The sequence below is a fragment of the Eubalaena glacialis genome, chromosome 6 (assembly GCF_028564815.1).
Source record: "Eubalaena glacialis isolate mEubGla1 chromosome 6, mEubGla1.1.hap2.+ XY, whole genome shotgun sequence".
Classification (NCBI taxonomy): Eukaryota; Metazoa; Chordata; class Mammalia; order Artiodactyla; family Balaenidae; genus Eubalaena; species Eubalaena glacialis.
In genome coordinates this window covers 31,672,496-31,699,700 of record NC_083721.1, presented here as the reverse complement: position 1 = coordinate 31,699,700, position 27,205 = coordinate 31,672,496, and the positions used below count along the sequence as shown (strand labels likewise).

Genomic DNA, 27,205 nt, shown 5'->3' with positions numbered 1-27,205 from the left:
AAAGTCCAGGAGCACTATGCCTTAGAAGTAAAAATTAAACTGTTTTGCCTGAAGAATATTGTCAAAACGTAAATAGTCCATACTAACAATATGTAAAAACCAAGCCACCACAAGATCAAGATGATCAGCCAGTAACATAACTGCCTCTAAGGAAAAAAACACAACATTCTTCAGAAGATCACAAAATTGTATAGTATGTTTTCTGCAATGTCCAGTATATAGTAAAAAATTACCAGGCATGCAAAAACAAGCACAACAATAATAACAACCACAACAGCAAAAATGAGGAAAAGATAACCCCAGATCAAGAGGAATAGTAATCAATAGAATTAGACCATGAGATGACATGGATGTTGAAATTAGGAGGAAAGGACTTTCAAGCAGTTATTACAATATGTTCATTAATTTAAAATAATAGAGTCCTAATGAATAAACACATGGGGAATTTCAGAGGGAAATGAAAAATGTAAAAGAGAACAAATGGAATTTGTATTATATAAACTGAATAATTCACTGGATACTTCCACTTCTGCCCATGAAGGAATAAAAGGAATGAGACATGCAATCCCACCATAAACAAGGAAAACCTAGGCAAAATATGTGAAACAAAAGGACAGAACTATGAGAAAAAAGGAAATAAACAAGGGGAATCTTATGATATTCATATCTTTCTATCTGGAGACAGTTTCTAAAACGTGATGCAATGAAGGGGAGTCCAAAAATGGCTGAATAGCATTACTGAGTTAAAGAGACAGTAAAACTCAGGCAGACTCAGGGACTGAATTTAAGGAACAGAATGTCAGATAAAGGTGGGTAATATAAAATATTTTTTCTTAGTTTTAATTTATTTGAAAGATAGTTGATTGTTTAGAGCAAAATCAATAATAATACTTTCGTTTGTGTATTGGTTTTTATTACATGTGCAGGAGTAAAAGGTAAAACAATAGCAAAAAGCTTGAAAGGGAGGAAAATGGAATTATATTTTCTAAGATCCATATAGCATAGGCTAATCCTAGAGTAATCATTACAAAAATAAGTATATTTAATGATTCAACAATGAACATAAAATATTATACAGGGAGTCATTTTATTCATCCAAAAGAAATCAGTAAATTAGGAAAATAGGAACAAAGTCAGATAAAAAAAAAATAAATAGCAGAAGGGTAATTCTAAGCTCCAAAACATCAATGATCACATTAAAGATAATAAACACTCCAATTAAAAGGCAAAGATTGTCATATTGGATAAAAAATAAGGCCTAACAATATGCAATTTAAATAATAGAAATGTGCATTAAATACAAAGACATAGGAGTTAAAATAAAAGGATGAAAAAAATCACAAAACGCAAACACTTACACGGGTGTACTAACATCAGACAGAGTAAGTTCCGAGACAAAGAATCTTACGAGGAAATAAAGTGAGGCATTTCGTAATGAAAAAGCACAAGTTCATTAAGAAGCTATAACACTCTTAAAATATACTCAGTTAAAACAGAGTAGCAAAATACATGAAACAAAAACTTATAAACAAAAAGGAGAAATATACAAATCCATAATTATAATAAATTGCCAGGCTCTTTTCTTATTAATTAAAAGAATGCATTAACAGAAAATAAGTAAGGACTTGAACAATACTACCAACTGATTTGACCTGACATTTACTGAACATTCCATTTCAAGATAGAAAAATAAAAATGAACATAGTTTTTAAATGCACAAGGCACACTCGCTCAAACAAAATTCTGGGCCATAAAATAAGTCTCCATATTTAAAAAGCTAAATTCATGTAAAATACACTCTCTGACCTCAGTGGAATTAAATTAGAAATCAGCAACAAAAAGCTGTATGGAAAATACCAAAACATTTGGAAATTTAATAGCACATTTCCAAATAACTTCTGCAAAACCCAAAAATTTTTAGGGAAAGTGAAAAGTGTTTTCAACTTTATGATAAATGGAAACGTAACACATCAAATTTGTAAGATTCAGCTGAAGAAGTGCTTAGAGGGAAATTTATAACTTTAAATATTCGTATTAGAAAAGAAGAGAGGTCCAAATCATTGGTATAAGTTTCTATCTTAAGAAGCAACATAAAAGTAAGCAGAAGAAAAAAATTTCAGAAATCGCTTAATTAGAAAACAAATAAATAAAACTAACAAAGCCAAAATTTGTATGCTGAAAGGATTAATAAAATTGATAAATCCTTATCAAGATTAAAGTTGGAGAGAGGGAAGAGAGAGAGAGGGTAGGGGGCAACGAAAAAGGAGAAGAGAGAGAGAGAGAGCATCAATCCACAGTACTTATGAATAAAAGAGATGGCATTACTGCTCATCCTGCAAACATTACAATTAAAGGGATTACAAATAAGGAGATACTGCAAATAAACATGTGATAATAAATTCAACAATTTAGATGGATTAGACAAATTCATTGGTGGGCAAACACCAAAAATCCATTTACCACAACCAACAGGGAAGAAAAAAATATCTGAATAAATGTAAATTCATAACAATAAAAATAATGCACAAAGAAAACTCTAGGCACAGATATCATCATTGAATTCTAGAAGTATTTTAGGAAGAAATAGGACCAGGCCTACCAAGACTCTTACAGAATGTAGAAGAGGAAGGAATACTTCCCAACCCATTAAAGCTAGCCTCCCTGAATCCAAAACCTGACAAAGATATTAAAAGAAAACTACCGATCAATATCCCTCATGAACATAGATGCAAAATTCTTTACTAAATGTTAGCAAATCAGATCCAGTAGTATCTGTAAAAAGCATAATATATCCTGACCAAGTGGGATTTATCCCAAGAATGCCAGGTTTATTTACCTTTGAAACCATAGAATTTATCATATTAACACAAATAAGGAGAAAGAAAATAGATGATTATCTGAATACACTCAGAAAAAGTATTTTGCAACTATTAAAATAAGTGAATGAAGTTAGTAAGGCCATAAGATAAAAGGGCAATACATAAAATTAACTTTATATATAACATAAAGTAGTTGAAAAAGGGAATTTTATAACTCCACTTATAATAGTGTAAAACACATTAAATACTCAGGAAAAACTTTGACAAAACATATGTTAAGGCCATATGCTGGAAACTACAAAATATTGTTGAGAAAAATAAAGATAAATAATGGAGAGGTACATCAAGTTCCCACAGAGAAAGACTGACTACGAAAATGTTTAATCTTTCCAATTTGATGTATAGATTCACTGTATTTTTAAACATAAATATAATTTTTCCAACATAATTTTGTAGAAAAAAATTTTCCAAATTTTTTTTCCAACATAATTTTGTAGAAACTGACATGCTGATTTGAAAAGTATATGGAAAAGCAAAAGGTCTGGAATAGCCAAAAAAATTTTGGAGAAGAAAATGATGCAGTATTCACATTACCTGATTTCAGGATTTTCTATGAGCTATTAGTAATCAAGACACTGTGGTTTGGCATATGGATAGACATATAAACAAATGGAATAATACAGGGAATCCAGGAATGGATCCACACATATATAGTTAACTGGAGAAAGGAAAGTTTTTTCAGTGAAAGATACCTATGCATTTTGATTTTACATATGGAAATAAATAAACCTCAACCCTCAAATCACATGCAATTACTTTAAGATGAATTATAGACCTATGCATAAAAGCTAAAACTATAAAGCTTCCGGAAGAAAATATCTTTGCTATCTAGATCTAGGACATAGTTTCTTAGAAAGTACTAAACATGAAAGAAAAATCTGATAAATTATAGATCATGTAAATTGAAAACTTTTGCTCATCAAAAGACACTATCAAGAAAAGGACTAAGAAAGCCATAAATTGGGAGAAAATATTTGTGATACAATCTATGACAGATAATTTATATTGAAAATGTACAAATAACTCCTCTTAGTAACAAGAGACAAATGACACCATTTTAAAAAAGGCAAAGACCTGGAAATTTTACAAAAGAAAGTATGTGAATGGCCAATAAGTACACGTGAAGTTGCTCAACATCATTAGTCATCAAAGAAAATTGAAGTTAAAATGACAATGAGGGACTCTTACACTCACTGAAATGGCTAAAATGACAGATGGCAACATTAAATGGCAGTGAAGATGTAGAAAAACTGGAAGTCATATTCTTTCCCAGTGAGAGTATAAAATTATACAGTTTGAAAAAATATTTAGAGTTTCTTATAAAGTCAAACTACATCAGTGCTGTTACCCAGAAATTCCACTTCTAGGTAATTCTCCAAAAGAAATAAAAACATATGTCCTCAAAAAAACTTCTTACACATTCTCTCAAGAGAAAAGCAGAGAAACAAAATATGATACATTCACATGATTGAATACTGCTCAGAAATAAAACATATGAATTGCATAATACATCTATGGGAGAATCTCAAAAACATTATGTTTAGTGAAAGAAGCCAGACACAAAATATTATATTCTGTATGATTCCATTTATATATATTTCAAGAAAAGTCAAACATAATCCATGGTGATAGGAAGCAATTTTCTGTAATGATGATAGTAGATTGAATAGGGATTTCTTCTTTGGGATAGTTTATTTGGATTACTAGTTTCTTTTGGCCTGTTTCTGGTTAATTTTTGACATTTTTCTGGCTAAGAAGAGGTATACAGATTTGAAACATAATGCGCCTTCTTCAGTAACTGCCTCATTTCCTATTGTATTTCAAAGGCATCAAAATTACAAATGAAACTATAGATTAAAAATAATTTTCAAACCAACTTTCAGCATGTAAACTCTTAATGATTATGATTTTAAGAAGTTTGTGGAAATCCTAAAAGCATAAGCAATTGCTAAACATTTTGTTAGAAGCTCTAGTCAGTTTATTTGCCTATATGATGTGCGCATCTTATTACTTATTATTTACTGTATATCCACTGTTGGGACGTAAATTCAAAAGAATAATCTACTTTGTTACCAGTTGACTGATTCTAAAACACATACCATATGGATTGGTACTCACCAATTATTATTGGCTGTGGCTCACTTTTTACTCCAACTCCTGCACTGGTACTAGCTGCAACCTCTACCCGGTATTGAATACCTGGGAATAATCCACCAATTATTACAGATCGAATGGCTGCATCCACAGTTTTGTTGATGTGGAATCGTGTTTCATTCCCCAGACACCAGATCTATAGAAATGTAAAGTGAATACCAAAAGAATATAAAATTATTTTTTTCTGGTAATTAGTTCATTACAATTGATTTAATCTTTTAGTAGAGACCAATCTATTTTCTATTCTTATAGAAGTATTTGTAAATGACATTTTCTAAAGCCTAATTTCTGCTGTTTATATATACACGTATGTATGTATATATATATGTGTGTGTGTCTGTGTATGTGTGTGTGTGTATTAAAGAACAACAAAAGAAGCTAAAACTATGCAGCGTTCCTTTATATTTTACAATCAACACTGAATGCTCATAGTACAATGATTCCCTCAATACCTCTGCAAGGTCTGGAAAGTGGTCCTTGATTGCAAATGGCATTTAGGTATGGATTAAAACACACAAATTCCTCTGCTTAATTTATTTATCAAGATTTATTAGGCAAAGAATTATTAAAAATATGGTGATTATGAGTTGTAGTATCCAAAGTATATAGGTGCATATCTAAGTAATTTATATTTCATTTAAGAAATTATTAACTTACACAGAAGTGGTTAACAAGATTAATTGACTAAAGTTACAGGTATTGACTGAGATAAAATTAAAGCCAATATTTACACTGACAGTAATAAATCTTAATATTGATCAAAACATATCTATACATATATACACATGCATGAGAACAGTGGTGGGAAGTGTTTAAACACTGATGTGAGGGACACTAGGCTTGTACTTCCAACAAGAATCAAATTTTAAGTCATACATTCTTTTAGGATACGGAAATCTGTTACTGTAAAATGTGTTATAAAAAATTCTACTGTGTGTACTTATTTGTATTTCTATTATACAGTATTTATAATCTACATGCGGACATATAAGTAGGAACACACATTGCTTGTTTCTGAAAGAGGTAAGTTCCTGAAACTTTTTCTTTAAGAGAATACCTTTGAATTGCAGATGTCTTTTATTTAGTCTATGAAACCTAAGTTACTAGTGAAGGATTATTTAGCCCCTACCAAGATATACACATTTTTACCAAAATAGGACAATCTCATATGAGTGAGAAAATTTACAACTTATGAAAAATTATCATGTTGTGAAAAAAAATCAATTTTTAAATAAATAGAAATTGAAGATATTTAGTCCTAGATGATATAAAAGTAAAATTCTAAACTCATTAAAAAACACACACACTCCAGGGTAGATAATGTTTTGCTTTTAAAACAATGTGTCCTAACACTTATAAAATTTCTGATTTTATATAATTATGCTATTGTAAAAGCACTTACTCTTATATTCTTATTCACATTTCTTTATAATGTGATGGGAATAATTTTAAAATAAATTCTTATGAAATTTAGTCCATTTGCTTCAGTAACTTAACCATTAACTTAGGAAAATTCTACTTAAACTTTCACATTTTTTCCTAGAAGTAACAATGTTTTGAGTAAAATTATTCAGCTTAATTTCACATACCAACTATGAATTTCTGGGGTGAGGTGGGGTGTCTAGTTTTCTTTTCTAATAGATCTCCTTAGTATGTTATTATCAGATTTCTATAAAAATTTATTAATAGCAAAAAAGCATAGTTTTGAATTTTTACAAGATTTAATGAGGTGTTTTACTCTCCCATGTGGTCTAATCACATCAGAATTAATCAGAACCTTATTTCTCAAAGTTAGACAACTTGTGATTCTTAAGTGATGTCGCTCAAATGATGGTGAAGAAACAACGAACATATACTGTTTCCAAATAGCAACAAATTCATCAGTTGAAAAATAAGAGTTTTTCAAAATTTGTTTTTTCAATGGCTCCCGTTTTTCAAGTGAAATATTTTACAGAACCTTTTACCAATAACTTGGTAAAAGCAGAATTTACAGTGGGAGGTGGTACTGCCCACCCTCTTATCTCCATCTCAACTCTTTAAACCCCTGAAGCATCTTTTTTATGAGAATACAGTTTAAAAACAGCTGTTCTAAGTCCCATTACACAGAAATCTAATAACAAAGATAAAGGCACTTCCTAGGATAGGGCTTCACTATCTACCCTGTACCCTGTCTCTCTAAATCCCTGAGGTTCTGCAATCACATTATTAAAACAAACAAACAACAACAACACTGCATTCTTATGGTTTACTTGTCCAACTGAGTTTGTGTTATCTGTGACCTTGGAATTAGGTTCTATGCATCCTATGCATTTGCTTCTTTACCTGTCACACAAAGATATAAAATATTACTTTACACTCAAACTCAATAAGAGGGCCACTAGAAATGTTCCCCCTCCACGTGACCCTGAGACTTCTCTGGGAACTTTTACCTGTGAACTTTCCTTCTTCATCCAGGCCTTACCTTGTATTCTTGGATAATTCCATTCTGATGATCAGGAGGAGGAGGATCCCAGGAAACACTAATACTTGTGCTATTGTGGCTTCCAACAGTCAGCACAGTGACAGATTGTGGAGGGGCACTTGGGGCTGCAGAGGAAGTGATTAGAATAAACACAAACTGTTAAGTCTCGGTGTACATTAATGCTGCTTACAGAATATGAATATAAAGACAAAATGCAAGAAGGTCTGGTTTCCAGTAGTTCTGAATTAACAGTGACAGTTTTAAAAAAAAATCCTTTATATATAATGGATAGATCAAAGCAAATACAACAGCTATGGTAATATGTCCTCAACAATAAATTTAACAGCTAACATTCAAATGAATGTTTCCTATGTGCCCAGAACTGAGGTGAGAGTAAGATTTAATTCTCATAATAACCTCAGGAAATAAAAACACCTCTTATCTCAGTTTTACAGATAAGGAAACTGAAGACTTAGCTAAGTCAAACAATGAGGGAGAATTTGAACCCAGGTATGTCTGATTGATTCTAGAACTTTGATTCTTTTGACTCTAATAGGCTCGCTTTTTAAAAAACAAACAAACAAACAAAAAACAACAACAACAAAAAAACACTTCTATCAAAAATGTTCTGAGAGGATGCATTCCAAAATTTTATGTCATTATCTCTGAGTGGTAGCATTACTGACAATCTTTTTGTTTTGTTCTGGTTTGCGTTTAATACATAAAAACAGAAACACAGCTATAAATTTCACCAATCCAGAAAAAAGACACTTCTGTTTTCATGTTGAGAAAAATAATTGACTGTTATAAATTGACCCATAATTTAAGATTTAAAACTTATTTTATATTGATGAGCAAGGAACTCTGAAGATATAAATGAAAGCAGTTCATGTTAGATCAAATGTGAAATGGACAGATTTTAATTTCCTACAATTCTCTTCCTTTATCGTTTTTCCTATAACTAATTATAATCATACTGAGAAAAGATGAACAAGAAAAAAAATCATGATTTTGGAATGTAGCATCTCCTATCCAGTATATTTGAGAGCTAAATCATACTAATTTGGCCGGAAAACTAATCAATTCTCAGTATATCTCTGAATTTAAACCAAATGTTGAAAAAACAAATCAAAGTACTAACAGTTAAAGCAAAATTCAGATAATTTTGTGGTACAAAAGAATTTTTACATATAAGATCAATGCTTTCACAACTACACAACTTATTTCTTTGAAAACGTGTACACTTCAAACATAAAAGATATTTTAAAAGACTATCAATAGGGGCTTCCCTGGTGGCACAGTGGTTAAGAGTCCACCTGCCAATGCAGGGCACCCGGGTTCGAGCCCTGGTCCAGAAGGACCCCACATGCCGCGGAGCAACTAAGCCCGTGCGCCACAACTGCTGAGCCTGCGCTCTGGAGCCTGCAAGCCACAATTACTGGGGCCAAGTGCCACAACTGCTGAAGCCCACGTGCCTGGAGCCCATGCTCCAAAACAAAGAGAAGCCACCGCAATGAGAAGCCCACGCGCCACAACGAAGAGTAGCCCCTGCTCGCCACAACCAGAGAAAAGCCTGCGTGCAGCAACAAAAACCCAACGCAGCCAAAAAAAAAAGCCTATCAATAAAGTTTCCCACGTTTGATAAATCTGTCACAACATATTTCACTAAGGTATAGTCATCTTTGCATTGAGTGTAAGACACACACAGACACGCTACCACCATACTGCTCTTTATCACTCCTCTGTGTGATAACGTTGCTCCACAATGTGGCACAATGACATCAATCCAACCATTTGCCTACCAGTTTTGTAGTTATTAAGTAGACTTCATTGAAAAGTAACATTTTGGAGAACTGGTTTCTCATTTGCCTTACCGCTGGCTTGGCGAGAACACCGTGCCTATTTCCTGACCTGTCAATTATTACACAGATGTGAAAGAACCCACTCATTGCTCCCAGACAAGCCCAGCTGAGTTCCATTTGTTCCCTTCAGAAGGCCACAGAAAGCGGAGATGAACGTATACCGAATGGTGCCAAATGTCTAGTCCAGAGGCAAAGTCTAACTGCAGTGAAATTGATTTTTGGAAATATGCTTCAAATGTAGCATTCTGTATTAAATTTACCCACTCCACTCATTAGTTCTACACATTATCCACATAAAGTAAAATTTAATGGGGGATGAAGATCCTATTATTAATTTTTTTCTTTACAAATCTTAAAGGTAGACTAATGATGCCTTTAAAAATATGCACTTCTGCGCATGTCAGTATATCACACTGTAAACCAATATGAAGATAACATTTCTCTGTGTTGCTTATTATAAGATACGTATAATTTAAAAGCTCTTTGGTCAAACATGTACATCTATGTTAGCATGAACAACCTACACACATTTTCTTAAGGCTGCTCTTATATTGATTTATATGAAATATGTTTTTGTACATAAAATTAGTACAAAAGCAGAAAAGGGGGAATTTATTATAGTTGGTATCTGATTTTTTGTACTTTGATGATAGCATTCATTATAAACCTCTAGTTTAAGGAAGGAGACACTAGAAAATGGACTGGTTGAGACCCACATTAATTTCATGTCCATCACAGACTGACTTTAAAAGTATCTGCAGGTAAGAAAAGTTACCAAGGGAAGAGGGAGAGGGAACATCCCTAAGAAGAATGCTGCTGCAAACATGCAAGGGGCCTTCCGGATTAGAAATTATGAATCAGACTGGCAGAGCCCATAGGGAAGGAGGCTTATGAAAGAAAATGTCATGCTTTATCCTACCCAAAAAAAGAGAGACAAAGAACAGCCTGTGTACTTGGGTTTCCATTAGCCTGTCCTTTAATGAAGCCAAATGAGCTAAATCCATGTGTAAAAAAAAAAAATAGGAAAACATTATAATCAAATTCCAGTGCACTGAAAAACAAGAGTTGAAGCGAATGTTTCCTTAAGGAAAATTCAAACTACTTGAATGTCATTTTTTTGAGTTGTTAGATTCTATGAAATTCTCAGAATAAAAGGAGAAAATGATACTTCCTGGATTCACTTTTAGAATCTCTTTTGCTACCCTTCTAAGGAAGATGATAAACTAGAACTTCAATAGAAATTGATTTCATTATAGTTTAAGTTTGGTTTATGTTAGAAATCTGAATACTGACCTTCTTCAGTAGTACGAACTGTTTTAGATTCACTGTCCATTCCTTGGAACTCATTAAAATATGGTCGAACTTTAATTTCATAAGTCACCCCCTTTTTCAGATTGACTAAGACAGCACTTCGCTCAGTCGGGACTTTAGCATCTAAATTCTGCCACGTTGATGTAGCCTGCAGTCCTGAAGTCTGACGGTACATCACTCGGTAGCCTTGAATAAACTGGGGTTGGCGATCAACCTGAAAAACAAAGCAACAAACTTTTGAAACCAAATGGAAGTGTCTGAGTGATGCCATAGCTTTCTAATTCATCTCCCTGCTTCTAATATCCTTTTCCAGTTCTGAGTTCACGTTGCTCCTAAGTTGTTATTTCCAAAATGAAGAGTGCAACAACATTCTCTCCTGTTAAAAATACTTCATAGTAGCTAAGATACTCAATTAATTCAAATTCTTTGGATTAGCACAAAAGCCTGTCAAGGCCTAGACCTGCCAATGTTTCTAGCTTTGTTGCTCGTCTGTTCTTTTTTGTAGTCAACAATTCTCATTTTTTTGGTTTTATATGTAGTGTGCTATTTGTCAGGAATCTCCATTCTCATCCCTTGTTCATTCACTAATGCCTTCACTCACTCAAACATTTTCTGAGTTCCTACTAAGAGGTGCCAGTTATTCTGTTAACTCTGAGGGTGAAAATGGAGAATGAAAGTAGAGTCAGTCCCAGGCCTCATGGTGCATAGAATTCAGGTAGAAGGTGGGCATTATTTAATGATCACTCAAACAATGGGCAGGTTACATTCATAACAAATAAGCATACGCAGATATTATGAATGAGTTGTACTAGGAGCTAAGAAAGCCTAGAGTGGAGAGGAAGTTGAGTGATCAGGAAGGGGAGACAGTTTCCTGGAAGAACAAGCGCTGAGATCTGCATGGAAAGTAAGATTTATTTAGGGGAAGAAGAGTAGGAACAGAATGTGTAAAATTCCTGTAGCTGGAGAAAGCATATGAAAGAGACTCAAGAGTTGTGGCGCCAGAGCGTCTGTTTTAAATGCATATGAAAAGCTTATACCCATTAACAAATATTAAATGAAAGACAGTTATTAAGTAATCAATTTCTGCCTCCTCCAATATCCCACTATTGGCACAACCTGACAACTTTCTTGATCCTTTCATTCATTTGAGGTACAGAGGATAAGCAGCTGTTTTTAATAAAAATCTGAGATTTGGAACCTGAAAACCAATATCAAAATATCAAAAAATATCAAAAAACAAGTTCTCGTTTTACATTTATTGAAGAGTCTTTATTGGAGTTACCATTGTTTCATTTCAGGGAGAAAGGGACTTTTAGGTTTTTAAACTTTTTTAATGTCTTGCCATTTTTTAGAAATGCTTGACAAATATAACTATCACAGCACCTTCTTCAATTAATATTCCATATGCTATAGTTTAGTAGCCATATTTTATTTTATTTTATTTTATTTTATTTATTTATGGCTGCGTTGGGTCCTCGTCTCTGCGCGAGGGCCCCCTCCAGTTGCGGTAAGCGGGGGCCACTCCTCATCGCGGTGCGTGGGCCCCTCACTATCGCAGCCCCTCTTCTTGCAGAGCACAGGCTCCAGATGCGCAGGCTCAGCAATTGTGGCCCACGGGCCCAGTCGCCCCGCGGCATGCGGGATCCTCCCAGACCAGGGCCCGAACCCGTGTCCCCTGCACCGGCAGGCAGACTCTCAACCACTGCGCCACCAGGGAAGCCCCTAGTAGCCATATTTTAAGAAGCCTTTAACTTGACATATTTCACTGTCAAATAAAGTGTAAAATTCAATGGAGAAGAGATGGAATAACCTCATTTTAGGAAGGTTGAGGAGAGAGAGGAAATAAAGAAGGTGATGATGGAAACGGTTACTTCAGCTTTTTAAAAATGTCTTTATCCAACTGTTAACACATAATAAACAAAAGGTATTCTTTCATGTATTAACTTCTGGCATTTCTGCATTAGTTGCAGCATCTTAAAATATTTTTTTAAGTGAAGACAGAAAATTAAAAAATACAGAACCTCAATCAAACTACAGTGAAACAAAGGGACATTTTTTTGGTATTTCGAATGTCCAAGCTAGAAAAATCCATAAAGTTGGTGAGCATGAGCATGTGTGTTTCTAAGTACAACTAATTCCAGTTTCACAGATGAGTCTCAACAAGTAAGAGTTCCTTCACCCACCTGACAGTTTTCTAACCCTCAAAGATTTGTGGAATTAGTGCTACGCTTGTATGAGGTGGTGTCAAGGAAAAGCAAGCTCAGTTCTGATACCAAAGCTCATGACCTTTGAATCTTCATCCATGCTACCAGTTTGTGTTCATACCAAAATACATAGTATTTGAAAAGCAGAAGTTGTTCTGACATTATAAAACAAGGCAAGTAAAAAGCAAAAAGGTAAATTTCTGAGAGCCAAAGAGAGATGCCTTTCATCAAAACCGTCAATGTTCAAAACAATCCCTGCAGCATATGTTAAAACAACATTAAGCTTGCATTTTATAAACTTCTCTGCATTCACTTTAAGTGAATTTATATACTGAAAGAAAGACATAACTCACAATAATAGCTTGTTAATACTGAAAGAAGCAAGCTGTGTTTTTAAGAAGGACATTAAGCAGCTGTTTCCAGATGAAGGGAGTCTGTAAATCAGGGTAAATTGGTTTTATCCATGTTTGGTTTTCATTAATTAAGTGGTTTAGGACTTTATGAAGCTAATGTTTACTACACAACATTGCTTTGCTCACTTCGGTGTACACTGCCTTCAACCAGTGTATTCTAATGGCCTACTTAATAGCTAAATAGTTTAACTTGATTTTGCGCGGTTGCTATACATTCTTTTCAGAAGGAAATTTGTTGTTACAGGTGAAAGCAAAAATGAAAATGCTGCACATTACCTATTAAAAAATAGGTGGGGTTTTTAGTGGATATGTGCTCTACAGCACTGACTTTTGGAGCACCTTTTGACAAGTGGTCACTTTTGAGTTAAACCTTATGCTGGTCACTAGTTTTACTAACATTCTAATTATGAGAAGGAGGATTTTCTTTTAGAGTTGATTATAATCCGAGTCCAGCCACAAATCCATGCACGGGCTTATAGAATTTTAAAAATTGGTATTTTCTGACATCTGAATAAAAAAGAATTGTCTTAAGGAACATGTGAAGTGTTTCGGTCTTCAGGTCATAAGGTCTCTATTAAGTGACAGCTTAGCCTTTTAAACTTTCTGAGCCTCAGTTTACTTAGTTTGCTCAAATAATACGCATATTACAAGGGCACAGAAACAATTAAATGACTAATACAGTTTACAGCACTCTGCAAGTTTTAGAGCTGTACAATGATAAAGCATTGTTACGTAAGGGATATACTAAAAATGGGGGCCCATATGTGGCCCTCAAATCAGCACTTTCATTAAAAGGTTTAAAGCGAGATGCTCAATATCTATCATTTCAATTTTAAAAATTCCATCTATACTGAAAATTCAAATTGAATTTCCTTTGGTGGGCTCAGCCTTCTAAGTAACTGATCTGGGTTTAATTGCGTTCTGAAATTCTAGTTCACCAAAGCACTCTTTCAACTCCAGTAGCTGTGATGTTTAAGGGGCAAGGGGCCTGTAATCCTTTTTGTCCTTGAATAAAAACAAACCACTCACACACAAAAAAACTAGAATAATGATTTTAAAATAAGGGATTTATTGCTATTTTCTTTGTAAAACAGCCATTTTCATCATTTTTACCTACCCTCATTATAACAGCAGTCATTTTTAGAAAGTAGCCTTTGTTAAGTATTGTTGCTTCAAGATTAGACCTGTGGGGCAGGCAGATGGTCTTTCCAGTCCAAACATCCTATGTGTTTGGTAATAGAATCCTGCCAACTATTGATAAACCATATCAGCTGGCCCCTAATCGAAATACATGGGCTGGGGAATATATTTCTTCCCTCAAACATCAACATGTCTATAACTCAAATACTAACAATGTTATAAGTCAAAGAACATACACATTTAGCAAGTTGAAAATATGACATGAAAATGAAATATTTGGTTACAATTTTTTGGCAACTGATCTGACTTCCAGCCTAAATTTATTTCACTAAAATTTACCTCTGAAATACATACTTATCTCATGTGTAACTACAAATTCATGGGGAATTTGTGATATAATTGAATGGTTTCTTTTTTAAAGTAAAAAGTTAAAATGTATGAAAACAACTGATTTGATCATTCAACAGACAGTTACTGAAAAAGTATTTCATAATGAATGCTTTGCTCTGAAAAAACAGAAATGAAAACATGAACTTTGGACTCTCAGAACTCAAGCTCATGAGGGATAGAGATATGCAAACTAGTAATGACAAGTTTCTTGGGATATAGAGATGAATATGACAAGGTCCCTCTCCTGGAAGAACTCCCAGACTACTGATCTGAAATTTTTATCTAATTCGATTTATTCTTTTAAATTCAGTGACTTTTAAAGTGATTAACTTCATAAACATAATGACTTTGATTCTTACCCAAATAATTTCCACATTTAGAAGCAGCTTAAAAAAGAAACCCCTTCAAAACTCCCAACAAAGCAGAGAAGACTTTTGCAATTGAGAATGAGGAAAAATCTGTTGTTAAAAATCCAACCCTTTCCTTGGCTTTATTTGTTTTGTATCTAGCCAAAGCTACAGAAAGATGGAAGAGCCATGGCAGATGATACCCTCTCTGTGCCATTGGAAAAATGATGAGGTCATTATGCTCCCTTCATGGGAGCAGAAGAATAGAAGCCATTATATGCAGAAAACAGAATAAGTCTATGTGAAATTAAATCAAAAATAAAATTGGAAACAATGTAATCTTAAATAATCATAATTACTCTTAAAACATAAATATAGTTTTATTTTTTGTTAAAGCATTACCCAGTTTTGTACTCACTAAGCATTTGACTGGTCTGGTTTAAGAAGTAAAGTGCCCCATCCAGGATCATATGTTGAAATTCCACAGTTAAAAGGTATTTCTTTCAACTAAATATTTGTCTACAGTTTCTCTTTAAAGTGAAAAACACAAAAAGCAGGTTTAAAGTCAGGAAATTCTAATCCTATCTTTACCTGTAAATAGATGTAGGATATTGGGAACACTGTTCAACCTGTCTGCATTGGTTTCCTTTTACAAATCTATAGAACTGGACACAACAGCCTTAAATGTTAATTTAGTTTCCTCTGTTCAAATAAATAATGCCTCTATATTTCCCCATATAGATGTAGATAAGTGATAATGCTGTTTCTGATGCCTGAGGATAGAGTTAATCACTTCCTCTTTGATGATTGAAACCTGTGTTTATAAAATGTGTACATACGGTTATGGCCCTTATCCCTGTGTACCATCATTAAGAATTCCCATGTTTTTCTCAAGCAGATTTGTGTCTCTCTATACAGTGTTTCCCCACATCTAGTGAAAAACTGGTCCTCAAAAAATGCTTGTTGAACTGTGTTTGCTCAATGGTTTTATTATTAAGAGGACGCTGGAATAATTCTCTTCATTGTGCTTCATATTTCAGACATAATTAATTAAGAACTGACGAAAAATAACTGGTTTTCCTTTTTCAACTTCTTTTGTTAAGGGAATTGATGGAAATGGGTGAAATAGTTAGTTCCCTAAAGAAACTTGGATTCTAAGGGGGAAAAATCCATTTTTTTTTTAACTTACAGTCATTCTTCTACTACCACAAAAACAATAACAACAACAAAACTAATAGTCATAATTATAAATATTTTCTAATTAATATAATTCTTTCTAATTAATTATGATTGATATAATTCTAATATTATAATTAAAGTGAAAATTTTCTAGATATCCATAACTCAAATGACCATTACTTACACAACATACAAGATCTAGCACATATACGGGGGGCTTTAAAAAACTGTGCTCTTTTATCATCCTTATGGATTTTTAGCAGCAAGAGATCTCAGGCATAAAGGAGAAGTTGGCAAAAACTGTATTAGGCACAGGGAAAAACATTATCTGGCTCTTCACAAAACAGACACGCATAGACACAAACACATATACAAGGGTTAATATCCTCTAATATGAGTAATATGGCTATTTTTATGCTATTTCTTGTTTTCATTGCAGGGGCTATCATGCGATGAAAACATTTGTATTTTGAAATAACAGTGGGCAGGTTGACATTTAATAATGCATGGAATTTGGAATTGGATGTTCTTAGCATATATTAAAATATCAATCTACTTCCTAAAACCCATTAATTTTTTTTACTACATATATCAAATTATAAAAATTATATACTTTTCTTGGTACTGCTGGATGAGATTCAGCTAAAAGAATGTGAAGATGATTGATTTATATTTAGAAGAAAACTTCAAATAAAATTTTTTGTGCTTCAAATGACATCATTAAGAAAGTAAAAAAACATCCCACAGACTGGGAGAAAATATTTACAAATCATATATCTGATAAAGGATTTGTATCCAATATGTAAAGAACATTATAGAACTATACTAAGAAGACAAACAACTCAATTTAAAAATGGGCAAAGAATTTGAACAGACATTTCTCTAAAGAAGATATACAAATGCTCAATAAGCACATAAAAGATTCAAAACACTAGTCATTAAAGAAATGTAAATTAAAATCACAATGATATACCAACCATACCCACTAGAACAGCTATAATCAAAAGGACAGGATAAGGTGCAAGAGAAACTGGCAAGGATGTGGAAGAAACTAGAACCTTCAAATGTTGCTTGTGGGAGCATAAAATTGTGTAACCACTTTGGAAAACATTTTGGCAGTTTATCCAAATGTTAAGCAGAGAGTTTAATTCAACAATTCCTAAGTATATGCAAGAAAAATGAAAATATATGTCGATGTGTACACACAAGTGTTCATGGCACCATCATTCATAATGGCCAAAAGTGGAAACAACTCAAAGATGAATCAGCTGATAAATGGATAAACAGATGTATGTGATACATCTATACAATGGAATTCTACTCTACAATAAAAAGGAACAAAGTACTAATACATGCTACAACATGGATGAACCTCAAAAACATCATGCTGAGTGAAAGAAGCCCGACACAAAAGATCGTATATTGTATAATTTCATTCACATGGAAGAAATAGGCAAATTTATATAGACAGAGAACAGATTAGTGGTTGCCAAGGGCTAAAGTCAGGGGAATGGAGGAGTGACTGCTAATGGGCGGAGGGTTTCACTTTGGGATGATGAAATGTTCTAAAATCAGATTCTGGTGATGACTGCACAACTCTGCAAAGACACCAAACAATACTGAGTTGTACACTTTAACTCTGGTATGTTAATTATATCTCAGTAAGGCCAATTAAAAATCCAGGAGACAGATCGTATTGTTTATACTGCGATCTATTTTTACTCTAGTCACACTTTTATCTATTGAATTTTTTTTCTTCTTTGCCTTTGATTACACCTTGACTTTAAATGGTGAGTGTTTTTGCTACTTTTTTTGTTTGTTTGTTTGCCTTTTTCTGTTTTGGTTTGTTTTCTTAAAGGAGTAAAAGGGACTACCATTAGGATAGTCTTTAAAAACTTACCGTCCACGTGACTTGAACAGTAGTGGGAGTCAATACAACTGGAGTATGAAGATGGACAAGGACGTCGCCGAGTTCTTTCTGGACTTGTCTATGGTCCACTCCCTGTGCTGGTGGGCTGATATCTACAGGGATAACCATTCCCAATTTTTTAAAATTAACAGTGGAATTCTAATATACATTATATAAGCCAATATTATGCCATTAGAAATAATTACAGGGGACAAATTAAGAACTCTTTGGGACAAACAACATTAAAGCATTTTTATATATGTACCACCATTTTAGAACATAATTTGAGAACTGATATTTATCTTCACTAAAATAATATTAATAAAAGTGTAGGCAACCCCTTATCCCCACTCAGTATACTGCTGTGAAAGATCTATTATTTTCTTATTAAAGGATGAAGTATGTGCTGCAAGACTTCTTTAGAAACATCACTTTCACACAGATGTTGCCATGTTGAAGGACTTTTCCAAGTAGTTAATGGGGCCAGGTCTGAAAATTGCTGTTGAGGAATTTGTTCAATCCCTTTCCCCAGTTAGTAGGTTGTGTGTTCCTATTCCTTGACCTATTTCAGCCTGGGAGTGTGGAAGAGAAAGTAATCGGGGGGACTGGGAGTGAATTATGTTACTAAAAGTAAACAAAATGAGGGAAAGAAGGGGAAGAACCCTCCCAAATTCACAAAAATAATTTTGACTGACCAATTTAAAATACTGATAAAATGTTCCATGTAATAAATTCTGAACAGTACACCAATATCTGACAAAAAATCATGCTGCTATTTTTTCGAAGTGATGGAGGGGGTAGGAGGGAGAAAGAATTGCAATGTTTAAAATGATATACTCTCAGCCATAAACTGTTCTGACCCCTTATTCACCATTTGCCTAAATACTACTCTATTTCCCATACAATGGTTTACATCCTATGTGTCCATTAAGAAAAAAGATAAATTATAGACGTCCAAGTCCATCAAATTGATATCAAACACTGAATTTCACACATACTCAAATCAGCTTCTTTAACTGGTGCACTGCAATGTTACGTTGAATTTTTTTCTTCAATCACCTTATTTAAGGAACGAAGTCCAACTTAAAATGATTTATTTTCTTAATCTTGTTTTCTCCTATTTTCTCAGGCCACAATGCAACACTCTTGCAAAAATATTTTTAAGTGCATATCTCAGCCATAACTTAAATTGGGTGCACTAAAGTTGGAACATAAATAATTGGGGACTACATTTTGGTAATTTTTTTCCAGTTCCACTATTTTTCATCCTTAACATAAACAACACAGTGAGTTTTACTTGATTTAGAAATCATATATATATGTGTGTATATATATTATTAATATCATGTGAATACTATTAATCTTTGCTGATATATCTATGATCTACTGTGATATTGATGGTACAAGTACTTGCTGCCTTGCTGAAATAAGAAAATGCTAAATTCTACAGTATTTAATATCTTTGAAAAATAAGAGCTCACACAGCCAAGTGTTCTTTGCAAAGAAGTGCTTTGCAGAATGCAAAGCTGCTGAAAGTGTGGTGTCAAAAATGATCCTGACATTCAGACATAAAACATGAGTTTTTCTATTAAATATCTGTTAAGGGAACATAAGTCTTTTTCTCTACATAGTCTCCCGACTGGAACAAGCCAGATCACAAGCAAGTTTTCATTAATCTTTGTTGACCTTTTCACCAAGAAGTTATTTTATGAGTCAAGATTTAGTGACTGGCACTGTTACTGAATGATCAAGAAGAGCCACTGGATTTAACCACACCAAAAGTCTTCCCCACTCTGTGATCTCCCCACCTTCCATTGCAGCTATGCACAAAAACTGACTACTTCTATCTACACAAGTAAAAATGATCTGGGTACTACAATTTCTTGACTTAAAACCATACACCTCTTCATTTTCAAGTTCAATAATTTAATTTACTCATTAAATTCAGACACACTAAAAGCAACTGGATCCAGGCAAGGTAAAATAGAAACAGTTTCAGGTCGTCAAATTCCTTGTTGTACTTTTTCCTTCTCTTGAGACAGGTTCTTTACCTACAGGCCCTTTATCATTATGGAAAATTAATCACATTACTGCTTAGAGAACAATAGCAAAGTGGCATCCCCTCCTCCCTTGACTGTCATCATGTCAGCAACGTTGCAAAATCACGTGGTGACTTTATTTGACTTGATTCCTTTAAGGTGCCCTTCTCTGTTATAATAGCATGCTAGTTACTATCACCAAACTACATTGTAATTATAATAATATTTTATGGCTGTATGGTGCTTTTCATAGCATAAAAATACTACTTTGAATTATAAATATCTTGTTCAAAGCCTTTTACAAGTAAGAAATAATCAACCCTTTCTCAAGAACCCTGTGGGAAGTAAGCTGTAACAAATAATAAAGCCACCGTTTCTATTTTATTAATTCCCTTCATCTACTAGTAAGAAGGAAAATTATAATTCAACATCCCATATTAACCCCTAGACTGCAGCAACTTCTCAGTTTGAAGAGGCAGGCTATGAAAGATGAGATGAGAAATCTTCCATTTTGATCTTATAATATTCTGGGTGGGTTTTTTTTGTTTTTTGTTTTTTTTTTATTAGTCAAAAGCATTGCATACCTCGGGAAGAAAGCTTGATTTACTGCTTCCTAAAACAAATTGTTCCTTTAAACATGTGGTTTAATAAAATACACTGTAATGATGCTTGTCAAACTTAAGCATGAACATTCCTGGAGGGCACTTTAACAGGCTGCCAGGCCCCATCCCCAGAGCTTCTGAGTCAGGGCCTGAGAATCTGCATTTCGAATGTGGCCCCCCCCAGGTGATGCAGATGCTGCTTCTGTGGGAACCACACCTTGAGACCCACTGCACTATCAAAACACAATTCCTGAACTAGAGGAAGTAATTTTGATATCCCTAACAGGGCATTTTATCCATTGAAGATCACTTTTTGCTATTGTACAATTAACTTCAAAGAATGAGAAACATTTTTCCTTCTTTTGAAATATAGTAAAACCCTACAGTTAAGCCCCAATTAAACTTACTATGTAATTGTACCAAGTTATTTTGCTTCTTTTTTACTAAATAGACTCTGACAGCTCCAGAAAGAGGACACACTCACCAAGGTGAACAACAAGTTTTCTTCTCTTTCACTGGATCAGGTCTAGTGAAACATTATAATAAGCAATGCAGACACATTTATCTTTGGTCCTGCAACCCCTTTGTCCTTAAAGATCTGTTTAATGCCTCCTTCTAGAAACAGTCATGTTTACAGCTATTGAAATTACCTTGTGTGCGCACAGGATCTGACATAGCACTTGGGTCACTGAGACCTTGGGGGTTGATTGCTCTCACCATGAATAAATAGATTGTATTGGGCCGCAGTCCTCTCACTGTATAGAGGGTGGTCTTTACGTGGTTTGCCACTGTCTGCCAGCTATTGCTCACTGATTGGCTGAAACATGAACAGAAATTTCATTTAAACAGCAGTCATACGGGTCTTGGAAATGGAGTTCGGTATCAATGACAAAGGTTAATGGCTGAAAATTAAACACGCACACACACAACGCTTGAAGTGTTCAGCCCAATAAATGAAACATTTGGATGATTTCAGTTTATTCAACAACAAAGCCGAGCCCACCTAACGGAAGTGCCATGCACAACAAAATTAAACTCAGCCCAGGAGATGTGATAGCCCTTTGCTAAAGCACAGCAGCCACTAAATGAATACCTGTAAAAGGAACAGAGGCCAAGATCACAACATCAAGTTTATACAATAAATATGGTCCTCGTAAATGTATATATATATACCTTGAAAAGAATTAACCTGTAGAAAGAATAAATGGACTACAGAGTAAATTATGCCAATACATTTTCCTGTTACAAGGTGTGTTTTCTTTTGCATCAATTCCACATGCAATATTATAATAGAGCCTTCTAAAACTACATATCTGTAAAAGAAGAAAGGAAGCATGTAATGAATATTTTCCCTTGGTCACATTTTTAATAAAATTGTACATTACACAGTATTGTGATTTATCACTTCGGAATGGTGAAATATCTCTGAATCTGTATGTGTGGACCCTTTAACAGTCATCTACAGATGGGATGCCCTTTTATAGCACTTTGTCTAAGGTCAAATGCTGCTTTTGTTTAGAATGAGGAGGAAATGTGATTTTCAGGGCTGTCTGTTTATTTTTCAGAAGTCTTTTTACATCAAAGCATGAAACTTATAGAAAAACACTGGAAGTTTGAAAACTATATATCGATCATTAACTTTAATAGATTAGGGAAGCCTAAAATGAAAGTGATGATTTGTCCGAATGCTTATAAAGGAGAGAGGCTATCACTATATTTATAATGGCAAACAGAAGCACATTGAAACTAAATATGAAGCCACATTTTCCCATTAGTACAACTATTTTTTCAAATTCTCATAAAACAATTTTATACTAGTATTTGCTAATTTATAGTCTATATCCTTGAATTGACAGCAATTATTTCAAATAACAATTGGACATATCTTTTCCTTTCAGCAATCAGAAGTGCATGTACTCAATCACTTAATTGTAGTTTTTAATATTCTCTTAGGCATAGCCAATACACGTATTCAAATATATAGCATAAAACACTGGAATTATTTTAAGTTCTGCTCTAATTATTAGGAAGTAAAATTCCAAGCTTCCATGCCTCAATAACAGTTGCATAGCTTAAAAAGTGCCTGTGCCTAATTAAATTATTTTCTGCTTAGTTCTAAAGCCAAAATTCACATCTGATAAATCCCTACAATGGTCAAGAGCTAAGTGATTATGTCATAACTAGATCCCTATAGACGTAGGCATGGATAATGCATATTTAATCTTATAATTAAGGTATGAATGAAAAATAAAACTAAAGTCTATTCTTGAATAAAGTCAGATATAAAAGATAAATTCTTAAAATGCACTGATTAAGCATGTCCTTAGAATAAAACAGCAGGATAGCTCACTTGAGATTTTAGGATATAGGAGCTAAAGCAAAAACTCAATGGACAGAAAAGGAACTGTCTCATACCTGAAAGCCTCAATGATATATGCACTTGCTGGTAGGGTTCCAGGGGTACCTGGTTGCCAGGACAAGGTGACACTGTTCTTAGTAACATCAGTGACCTGTGGTTTGGATGGTGGTCCAGGCAGGTCATTAAAATCATAATTTTTACTGATTGTTGCTCCAGACTCTAGAGAGGACAAACAGAAAAAGCTTCATTTCTGATTGCATAAGCTGACAAAGATGCTTAAAAGGAAAACAGTCTATTAAAGAATTTGAATAGACAGTGAGCAATTCATCTTCATGAATCAAAAGTATACAAGTGAATATTTGTTTTTTCCTACATATTAGTAAATATTTACTTTCACACATGATCACTAGAATTGCTTGTTCTTTAGACAGAGAAAATAAAATAACAAGATTATTAAGGACAAATGTATCATATTTCATATGTGCAATGCTATGTACCAAGAGGTATAGAAATGAAAAAGTGGTGTAAAGCTTAGTTTTTACATTCAATATATTTAAAATATTGATCTCTCTTTAACTTGTTATTTGATATTGAGCTAATCACTGAAACTGGCTCAAGATTTCTTCTGTTAAAATAGTTCACAAAGAACCCACCTGTCACATCCAGCACAGCACTCCAGGAAGTCTCCCCACTTGAACTTGCAGCCACACAAGTATAAGTGCCAGTATCAGAAATCTAGTGTGCATAGAAGGGAGAGAATAAAATTGTTTTAACTGATTTGTAGAATAATTACTCAATCTCAACCAGGCAATATTTGACTGCGAAAATGTGATATATCATTTGGCTGTCCAAATTATACATTAGAGTCAATCATATGCACACATAAAATATTAAAAGAAGCTCATATCATGTTATTTTATTCATAATGGTGATTCAAAGATTCTTATTATTTTTCTACAACTAAATGCTATTTGTCTGTAAACTTTAGTTGTCTTTCTATTTGCCTCCACAGCAACCCCCTTATCTTTTAATTCCAGCTTATGTTGGTGCTTCACTGTGTCACAGTTAGATTTGGATAACTCAGGACAGAATTTTTCAGCATCCTATAAACATTCAGAGATCAGTAATGCAAAGCTGTCCTCTTTGTCGTCAATAAACTGTATTTCACAGAATAAAATATACACAGGAGTAAATAAGCACTGAGATAATAGGGGGGAAGACCTTCTTTTTTTTTTTAAAGACATGGAGAAAAGTGAAGAAGAAATTTTTTTTTAAAAAAAGGAAAACTAAATCTTTCCTTTTAAAGAGTGCAGTACTCACTTTTATTAAAATTGTAGCAGTGTAACAGTGAATGAAGTAAAGTTGTGTCATTAAAAACAAGCAAACGATACCCATGGAATCATTGCAATAGAGAGCTGAAAGGGTCACAGAAATCATCTAATCCATCACACTTTTTAAAGCATACTAAAAACTGTCTTTCACTGATTACATAAAATATTTTTGTTATTCATTGAAGAGCGGCAAAAGACTTTGAGGAATAGTTGACAATATAATCAAGAGTTCCCTTTTGTAAATGTTAAAAGGCAGAAGATTCCGTGATATACCCTTAACAAAAACTTCAAGATCAGTAATACATAAATCAAAATTCCTCCCTGTGGTTGAGCCCCAGGGACCTAAATTGCAAACAACATTCATTCACGTTAGTTTAGGGGTGAAGGAAAAGTGAGACTGGGAAGAGAAACTGATGACCAAACAGAATAAGGCAAAGTAGAAGATGTAGAATTAAAATTCCACGATGAGCGCGAGAATAATTGTTGATAAAATATGGGAGTTCATGGAATATAATATCTGTTGGGTTCAAAATGTAAGTGTATTGATGACTCAACCTTCCACAACTGATTCTCCGGTAAATCATTAGTGCCTGGATGTTACTGCGGTGCCACAATTTTAATTGATTTTAAATGGCATTATGTATTTTAACTTAAGTTTCAAATTACTCTGTCACGTCATTCTTTACCATATTATCTCTGTACAATTGTCTTCTATTATACCAAGGGATGATGGGGGATAGCCATTGTAGAAAGAGCCATTTTTTCAAATGCGGCTGTGCACGCATTATAGTCATTAGAAATCTTTGCTTTTAAGAAGCATCACTCACAAACTAAATATAATGAGCCGAGGTTGGATTTTAATGGGATGTTCATTTGAATATGGTCTGTGAAAGAGTAAAAAATTTGCATTTTATTATAGCAGTTGAACTAAAATGTAGCACTTGTTATTATGTGCAAATGCTAAAAGAAGAATACTAGGTAATGCTTCTTAACTGCATCTCCTTGTCATTGTGTGGAGATACAAGTCTGACATTAGCTGTGGTAGTAGGTTTTAATGATTATTGGAATATTCTCCTTCTCAAAAGAAACGGATTCAGCTACCAATTACTGGACCACGAGAACACAGTGTTCATCACACTATTTTTCCCCCCTTGCATTAAGTACTGGAAAAGAAAGTAAGACGTAAAGGAATATGATCTACAGAAACCCTCTCTTGACTGTATCTGTGAAGTAGTGTAAAACATTTTATTTCCGTAAAAGACAGTCATCTTACAGAAGAAATAACAATGTTTTCATTATGGAGTTTATCAAAAGTGATATGAAAACCTAAATATTGCTAAAGCTCACTCTTGTATCACCATCATCATCACCATATTCATTTTTATTCCTTTAACTTTAAATAATGTCTTCTCTGGTCATGAGTGCTTCATATCTTTTCCATCCTTCTCTTTTTGTCCTTAATCAAGTGCTTTGAAAAAGACTAATGTGCTGGCACACTCTCTCACCTACTTTTCTCCTTGTGTAGTTGGCTGCAAACAAGCTCCCAGGAGTATGCATCTCAGAAAGACTACTCAGAAGCCTGACAGAAGGGCTCAAACTTTGTTTGACATCATCAAGCACCCACCTTTAATTGCTTCTTTTAAACACTATTGGGGGTCTTGACTGTTCAAGCACACCCTTTAATTCAGCAGTACAGTGGAAATGCATTAACCTCCGTGGCCCAAGAAGTCTGCCTTTAGCTCAAAGAGAGAGGTCAAATTGTTTACTCAAGGAGAGCTGGCATTTATTTTTTAATAACTCCCATTTTGTCCAAAGAAGGTTTACAATTAATTTACGATAAATAAAAAGACAGGCTAAAAACCTGTATTAATTTATTTTTCTTTAAATTGAATTTGATAGCATTTTGTCTACTTAGAGCAATAATTAATGCCTATCTCAAAATTAAAGTAAAAAAATATATACATTCATTATAGTAACAAATTAAAGATTTGTGTTTGTGTATGCATGTGCACACTACAAAAAAGTCATTCTTCCTTTTTGTTATGTGTCCGTACTTTATACATCTGATAAACATGTGATTGTAAATAATTTACATTGTAAGAAAAAAACACTCCCCGTTGTGATCATTTGAAAATACACATAATAAAAATATTTTATCTTCCTCCTCAGGCTTCTGAATGGGAAAATTCAACATCTTTTCGTTTGTTTTTTAATCACCTTGGTTCCCAATTTATACCTAGATACCAGATGCTACTAATTGTTCTTCCACTGAATCATTTTCAGTCAATTTTTCTTCATGTACTATTACATCAACCACCCTAATTCTGGCCCTCATTCCCAATCTTGTGACTATTCTGACATACTCTTGAGCTTTAGCATAGTGCTTGCTACATGGAGGGGAGGCTTTCTATATTTGGTTGAATGAATTGAATATACTTGTGGAGGGCAGGTGGCCCCCATGATAACATCCTTCTGGTATTCACACCTGGTGTAATCCCTCACCTTGAGTGTGTGGAGGACCTGTTGACTTACTTCTGGCCAATAGAATATGGCATGAAGGTGACAAGATGTCACATTTGTGATTATGTTATATAGGATTGTAATCCTGTCTTGCTAAAAGACTCT

The 27,205-nt window shown here is 33.9% G+C and overlaps 1 protein-coding gene across 5 annotated transcripts in view; it reads right to left on the bottom strand.

The window, feature by feature from the left end:
* Window positions 1-27,205, bottom strand: part of ROBO2 (roundabout guidance receptor 2) — a 572,640-nt gene that overhangs the window by 61,482 nt on the left and 483,953 nt on the right. For all 5 annotated transcript variants that reach the window (XM_061194027.1, XM_061194028.1, XM_061194031.1 and 2 more), the window contains exons 11-17: window positions 23,903-23,984; window positions 23,306-23,468; window positions 21,541-21,707; window positions 18,241-18,362; window positions 10,650-10,881; window positions 7,495-7,619; window positions 4,998-5,169 (exon numbers count right to left, since the gene is read on the bottom strand). In XM_061194027.1, the coding sequence (XP_061050010.1) occupies window positions 4,998-5,169; window positions 7,495-7,619; window positions 10,650-10,881; window positions 18,241-18,362; window positions 21,541-21,707; window positions 23,306-23,468; window positions 23,903-23,984 (1,063 nt within the window). The remainder of the gene's footprint in view (window positions 1-4,997; window positions 5,170-7,494; window positions 7,620-10,649; window positions 10,882-18,240; window positions 18,363-21,540; window positions 21,708-23,305; window positions 23,469-23,902; window positions 23,985-27,205) is intronic.